Source organism: Engystomops pustulosus, chromosome 4 (assembly GCF_040894005.1).
Source record: "Engystomops pustulosus chromosome 4, aEngPut4.maternal, whole genome shotgun sequence".
Classification (NCBI taxonomy): Eukaryota; Metazoa; Chordata; class Amphibia; order Anura; family Leptodactylidae; genus Engystomops; species Engystomops pustulosus.
In genome coordinates, this window is record NC_092414.1 from 5,915,393 (window position 1) to 5,922,699 (window position 7,307).

At 43.7% G+C, this 7,307-nt stretch overlaps 1 protein-coding gene across 4 annotated transcripts; it reads left to right on the plus strand.

The window, feature by feature from the left end:
* Window positions 1–235: 235 nt before the first annotated feature.
* On the plus strand, window positions 236–2,984 carry B3GALT6 (beta-1,3-galactosyltransferase 6). 4 transcript variants are annotated; one of them, XM_072144878.1, is made up of 2 exons: window positions 236–303; window positions 1,014–2,984. In XM_072144878.1, the coding sequence occupies exon 2, from the start codon at window positions 1,173–1,175 to the stop codon at window positions 2,184–2,186; it is 1,014 nt and encodes a 337-aa protein (XP_072000979.1). In that variant the 5' UTR covers window positions 236–303; window positions 1,014–1,172; the 3' UTR covers window positions 2,187–2,984. The 4 variants fall into 4 exon arrangements, with proteins under 4 accessions (XP_072000979.1, XP_072000978.1, XP_072000980.1 ...); XM_072144877.1 differs by having other exon boundaries at window positions 245–379; XM_072144879.1 differs by lacking the exon at window positions 236–303 and adding an exon at window positions 412–428.
* Window positions 2,985–7,307: the final 4,323 nt, after the last annotated feature.

Sequence of the window (7,307 nt, forward strand, 5' to 3'; positions counted from 1 at the left end):
GGTGACTTATAGTCTGTGCAGATCTAGCTGTGACTGGAGAGAAGGAAAGAGAATATTGAGTGCAGCTCTGGCTGTGACTACAGAGCAATGATTGAAGCTTTAAACCAATAGAAAGAGAGAACGATGTCATTTTTATTACCAAAAAATTACGGGGGCCATTTTGTGGAAGTCTACGGTTACCGCCCAGAGCAATTCGGGCTTCTTAAACATGGCCGTCGCAAATGCCTTAGCGCATGCGTATTTTCCGTGTAAGGAAGAGGTTATCTGCGCATGCGTCCTGTGACGTGGGCGGCTCTGGCACACGTAAGTCTCTATTTCGAAAGGGCGCCCAAAGACGGAGCGGAGGCTGCGGCACCGCTGCGGCTCCTGCACTGCACTGGTGAGCGACAGCTCCTTCCCTCTATCATCCTAATACGAATCTGCCCTCAGTAGGTGAATGTCGTCACTTATCGGGACTGTCCAATAGGGAGCCTGTTTGGCGCCCGCGGTAACCAATCAGAGCTCCGCTTTCATTGTATCCTATGGTGAATTGTAAGCTGAGCTCTGATTGGTTGCCATTGATAGATTTACTGTTAGCCCTTGAAAACGTTCTTGTTTGCTGTGTGAACGAGCACCTAACATATTTATAGTGAGAGACACAGAACACTGGGCGTTATATATAATAGAGGTTTATAAATAATGACTTACTTTAAATATTGTCTATAATTGTAATTACTCTCATTGTCGGGGCCTTAAAGGGATTTTCTTGTGGTTAATATTTCTGACCCCTCCATAAAGCAGACATGACAGATAAGGCTCCCGCCTCGGGTGTGCGGACCCCCTTCCCATGTCCAGGTCTATGTGACCCCCGCAGTATCTCTGTGAGTGGCTGCACGTGCGGGTGAGGACGCTCCGCAGACCCGAGCTGGGACCCGCATCGATCATGTATTTGTCTTGTTGATGTTACCCATGAGACGCCCCTTTAAGGCCTCATTTCGGGACCATGCACTGATCTGAGTGTCTATGTTTTCCAGCCTGAAGAAGGGGCGCCGCGTCCAGCGTGACGTGTAAGAGATGTCAGAAGTGTCCGGAAGCTTAACCTGTGAGCACAGTCCTCGTCACACGTAGAGTCCGGGGGTAGGTTGTACCCAGATGAAGACGTGAAGATGGCGCCGCGGTGATCGGATTCAGCCATGAGCCTCGTGCGGCTGTTGTGTCGCCATAAGACGGCGCTGGGGTTCAGCGTTCTGTCGTTCTTTGCCGTAGTCCTGCTTTACTTGGCCAAATGTACCTCAGAGAACCTGAATCCTCCGCCCCAGGGGCTCCCGCGCCACGGACCTCCTTACCGCCACCACGTCCCGGGGCCTCAGACGCAGGAGAAGATGTTCTCCACGTTCCTGGCCGTCCTTATCGCCAGCGGCCCCAAGTACACGGAGCGGCGCAGCATCATCCGCAGCACCTGGCTGTCCCGGGCCTCGGCCCATGGGGGGGCGCTGTGGTGCCGCTTTGTTATCGGGACGGCGGGATTGGGGGAGGAAGAAGCGGCGTCCTTGGAGATGGAGCAGCGGAGACACGGAGATCTTCTGCTTCTTCCCGATCTCAGAGACTCCTATGAGAACCTGACGAGCAAGCTGCTGCTCATGTACGCCTGGCTGGACCAGAACCTCGACTACAAGTTCGTGCTGAAGGCCGACGACGATACGTTCGCCCGATTAGACGTCTTATTGGAGGAGCTGAAGGCGCAGGAGCCCCGGCGCTATTACTGGGGCTTCTTCTCGGGCCGAGGACGGGTGAAATCAGCCGGGAAGTGGAAGGAGAGCTCCTGGGTGCTGTGCGACTACTACCTGCCCTACGCGCTGGGCGGAGGCTACGTCCTGTCCTGGGACCTGGTGCGTTACCTCAGCCTCACCAAAGACTACCTGGCGCAGTGGCAGAGCGAGGACGTGTCTCTGGGGACGTGGCTGGCACCGCTGGAGGTCAGGCGCGTCCACGACCCACGATTTGATACGGAATACAAGTCCAGGGGCTGCAACAACAAGTACATAGTCACCCACAAGCAGAGCATCGAGGACATGCTGGAGAAGCACCAGACCCTGGCCAAGGACGGGAGGCTGTGCAAGGAGGAGGTCAAGCTCCGGCTGTCCTACATCTACGACTGGGGGGTGCCGCCATCACAGTGCTGCCAGAGGAAAGACGGCATCCCCTGAATCGCAACTGGACTTCCCCTTTAAGTGTGACCTCAAGCTGATAGTAAAGGTACTTAGAGCGAGACCGCGCCAGAAATACCTCAGAACGGTAGAAGGGGTTTATGACCGGGTCTGAGCGGAGGACCCCCGACCATGACTGTGATATTAGTATTTAAGGAGACGTTCCCTTGTATGGTGAGGACCCGGGGACAGAGACCCCCGTGATCCTGGTGATCCACGTATGACGCTACGGACAGAAGAAGCCGACAACATGACCCCATACCGGACCCTTCCCTCGTTAGGATGTAGTCAGGAGACCCCTCCCCCGCCCCTATACACAATGGATTGTCAGCTCTTCGCACCAGAATCGGGGCCCTCGGCTGACCTGTATCTATCGGTGGTTGGCAGTAGACCCCTTGGAGTTTGATGGGGGCAGAGGACGTCCTTATTCCTTCTAGTTCCCAGGGATATCAGCGCCTCTGACCCAGGAGCTTACAGCTGGATTAACCCCTTACACTCTACTGGAGCGTCCTGCAGAACCAGAAGGCCCAACCCCAAGACAGTGACCAAGAGTATCTGCCAGATCCCCCAGCTACAACCCCCCCCCCCCCCCCCCGGCTGTCACCCCAAAGTATTAGATGAGAGACTGTCCCCAGAAATGTAAAATATGTTTTATAAACCCTTCAAAATCTGCTCTTTTCCCTCTTGTTGTACAACAGTTCTGTACGGACTTTGCATTTCCATCCGTGTTCCGACCCCTAGAACTAAGTTATTTATACCGAATGTCAAAAATCCGTAAAAATAAACCCAGAAACTGCTGAGTTTGTCTTTGTTTTTCTCTGAAGAAAAAGGGGTTAAACGCTTCCAGTGCCTCTGTATATAGATGTATCTATCCTCTCTCTCTCTCTGTATATAGATGTATCTATCCCCTCTCTCTGTATATAGATGTATCTATCCCCTCTCTCTCTCTGTATATAGATGTATCTATCCTCTCTCTCTCTGTATATAGATGTATCTATCCTCTCTCTCTGTATATAGATGTATCTATCCTCTCTCTCTCTCTGTATATAGATGTATCTATCCCCTCTCTCTCTCTGTATATAGATGTATCTATCCCCTCTCTCTCTGTATATAGATGTATCTATCCCCTCTCTCTCTGTATATAGATGTATCTATCCTCTCTCTCTCTGTATATAGATGTATCTATCCTCTCTCTCTGTATATAGATGTATCTATCCCCTCTCTCTCTGTATATAGATGTATCTATCCTCTCTCTCTCTCTGTATATAGATGTATCTATCCTCTCTCTCTCTGTATATAGATGTATCTATCCTCTCTCTCTCTGTATATAGATGTATCTATCCTCTCTCTCTGTATATAGATGTATCTATCCTCTCTCTCTGTATATAGATGTATCTATCCCCTCTCTCTCTGTATATAGATGTATCTATCCTCTCTCTCTCTCTCTGTATATAGATGTATCTATCCTCTCTCTCTGTATATAGATGTATCTATCCTCTCTCTCTCTCTGTATATAGATGTATCTATCCTCTCTCTCTGTATATAGATGTATCTATCCTCTCTCTCTGTATATAGATGTATCTATCCCCTCTCTCTCTGTATATAGATGTATCTATCCTCTCTCTCTCTCTGTATATAGATGTATCTATCCTCTCTCTCTGTATATAGATGTATCTATCCTCTCTCTCTGTATATAGATGTATCTATCCTCTCTCTCTCTCTGTATATAGATGTATCTATCCTCTCTCTCTCTGTATATAGATGTATCTATCCTCTCTCTGTATATAGATGTATCTATCCTCTCTCTCTGTATATAGATGTATCTATCTCTCTCTCTGTATATAGATGTATCTATCCCCTCTCTCTCTGTATATAGATGTATCTATCCCCTCTCTCTCTGTATATAGATGTATCTATCCCCTCTCTCTCTGTATATAGATGTATCTATCCCCTCTCTCTCTGTATATAGATGTATCTATCCCCTCTCTCTCTCTGTATATAGATGTATCTATCCCCTCTCTCTCTGTATATAGATGTATCTATCCCCTCTCTCTCTCTGTATATAGATGTATCTATCCTCTCTCTCTCTGTATATAGATGTATCTATCCTCTCTCTCTCTGTATATAGATGTATCTATCCTCTCTCTCTCTGTATATAGATGTATCTATCCTCTCTCTCTCTGTATATAGATGTATCTATCCTCTCTCTCTCTGTATATAGATGTATCTATCCTCTCTCTCTGTATATAGATGTATCTATCCTCTCTCTCTGTATATAGATGTATCTATCCCCTCTCTCTCTCTGTATATAGATGTATCTATCCCCTCTCTCTCTCTGTATATAGATGTATCTATCCCCTCTCTCTCTCTGTATATAGATGTATCTATCCTCTCTCTCTCTGTATATAGATGTATCTATCCTCTCTCTCTCTGTATATAGATGTATCTATCCTCTCTCTCTCTGTATATAGATGTATCTATCCTCTCTCTCTCTGTATATAGATGTATCTATCCTCTCTCTCTGTATATAGATGTATCTATCCTCTCTCTCTCTCTGTATATAGATGTATCTATCCTCTCTCTCTCTGTATATAGATGTATCTATCCTCTCTCTCTGTATATAGATGTATCTATCCTCTCTCTCTGTATATAGATGTATCTATCCCCTCTCTCTCTCTGTATATAGATGTATCTATCCCCTCTCTCTCTCTGTATATAGATGTATCTATCCTCTCTCTCTCTGTATATAGATGTATCTATCCTCTCTCTCTCTGTATATAGATGTATCTATCCTCTCTCTCTCTGTATATAGATGTATCTATCCTCTCTCTCTCTGTATATAGATGTATCTATCCTCTCTCTCTCTGTATATAGATGTATCTATCCTCTCTCTCTCTGTATATAGATGTATCTATCCTCTCTCTCTCTGTATATAGATGTATCTATCCTCTCTCTCTCTGTATATAGATGTATCTATCCTCTCTCTCTCTGTATATAGATGTATCTATCCTCTCTCTCTCTGTATATAGATGTATCTATCCTCTCTCTCTCTGTATATAGATGTATCTATCCTCTCTCTCTCTGTATATAGATGTATCTATCCTCTCTCTCTCTGTATATAGATGTATCTATCCTCTCTCTCTCTGTATATAGATGTATCTATCCCCTCTCTCTCTGTATATAGATGTATCTATCCTCTCTCTCTCTGTATATAGATGTATCTATCCTCTCTCTCTCTGTATATAGATGTATCTATCCTCTCTCTCTCTCTGTATATAGATGTATCTATCCTCTCTCTCTCTCTGTATATAGATGTATCTATCCTCTCTCTCTGTATATAGATGTATCTATCCTCTCTCTCTCTGTATATAGATGTATCTATCCTCTCTCTCTCTGTATATAGATGTATCTATCCTCTCTCTCTCTGTATATAGATGTATCTATCCTCTCTCTCTCTGTATATAGATGTATCTATCCTCTCTCTCTCTGTATATAGATGTATCTATCCTCTCTCTCTCTGTATATAGATGTATCTATCCTCTCTCTCTCTGTATATAGATGTATCTATCCTCTCTCTCTGTATATAGATGTATCTATCCTCTCTCTCTCTGTATATAGATGTATCTATCCTCTCTCTCTCTCTGTATATAGATGTATCTATCCTCTCTCTCTCTCTGTATATAGATGTATCTATCCTCTCTCTCTCTGTATATAGATGTATCTATCCCCTCTCTCTCTCTGTATATAGATGTATCTATCCCCTCTCTCTCTCTCTGTATATAGATGTATCTATCCTCTCTCTCTCTGTATATAGATGTATCTATCCTCTCTCTCTGTATATAGATGTATCTATCCTCTCTCTCTCTCTGTATATAGATGTATCTATCCTCTCTCTCTGTATATAGATGTATCTATCCACTCTCTCTCTCTGTATATAGATGTATCTATCCACTCTCTCTCTCTGTATATAGATGTATCTATCCTCTCTCTCTCTGTATATAGATGTATCTATCCTCTCTCTCTCTGTATATAGATGTATCTATCCTCTCTCTCTCTGTATATAGATGTATCTATCCTCTCTCTCTCTCTGTATATAGATGTATCTATCCTCTCTCTCTGTATATAGATGTATCTATCCTCTCTCTCTCTGTATATAGATGTATCTATCCCCTCTCTGTATATAGATGTATCTATCCCCTCTCTGTATATAGATGTATCTATCCTCTCTCTCTGTATATAGATGTATCTATCCCCTCTCTCTCTGTATATAGATGTATCTATCCCCTCTCTCTCTCTGTATATAGATGTATCTATCCCCTCTCTCTCTGTATATAGATGTATCTATCCTCTCTCTCTCTGTATATAGATGTATCTATCCCCTCTCTCTCTCTGTATATAGATGTATCTATCCCCTCTCTCTCTGTATATAGATGTATCTATCCCTCTCTCTCTCTGTATATAGATGTATCTATCCCCTCTCTCTCTGTATATAGATGTATCTATCCTCTCTCTCTCTGTATATAGATGTATCTATCCTCTCTCTCTCTCTGTATATAGATGTATCTATCCTCTCTCTCTCTCTGTATATAGATGTATCTATCCTCTCTCTCTCTCTGTATATAGATGTATCTATCCTCTCTCTGTATATAGATGTATCTATCCCCTCTCTCTCTCTGTATATAGATGTATCTATCCTCTCTCTCTCTGTATATAGATGTATCTATCCCCTCTCTCTGTATATAGATGTATCTATCCCCTCTCTCTCTGTATATAGATGTATCTATCCCCTCTCTCTCTCTGTATATAGATGTATCTATCCCCTCTCTCTCTGTATATAGATGTATCTATCCTCTCTCTGTATATAGATGTATCTATCCTCTCTCTCTCTCTGTATATAGATGTATCTATCCTCTCTCTCTCTGTATATAGATGTATCTATCCCCTCTCTCTGTATATAGATGTATCTATCCCCTCTCTCTCTGTATATAGATGTATCTATCCCCTCTCTCTCTGTATATAGATGTATCTATCCTCTCTCTCTCTGTATATAGATGTATCTATCCCCTCTCTCTGTATATAGATGTATCTATCCTCTCTCTCTCTCTGTATATAGATGTATCT

Bases quoted from the DNA above. Each gene is read 5' to 3' on its own strand.
- B3GALT6 (XM_072144878.1), top strand. From the start codon at position 1,173: ATGAGCCTCGTGCGGCTGTTGTGTCGCCATAAGACGGCGCTGGGGTTC.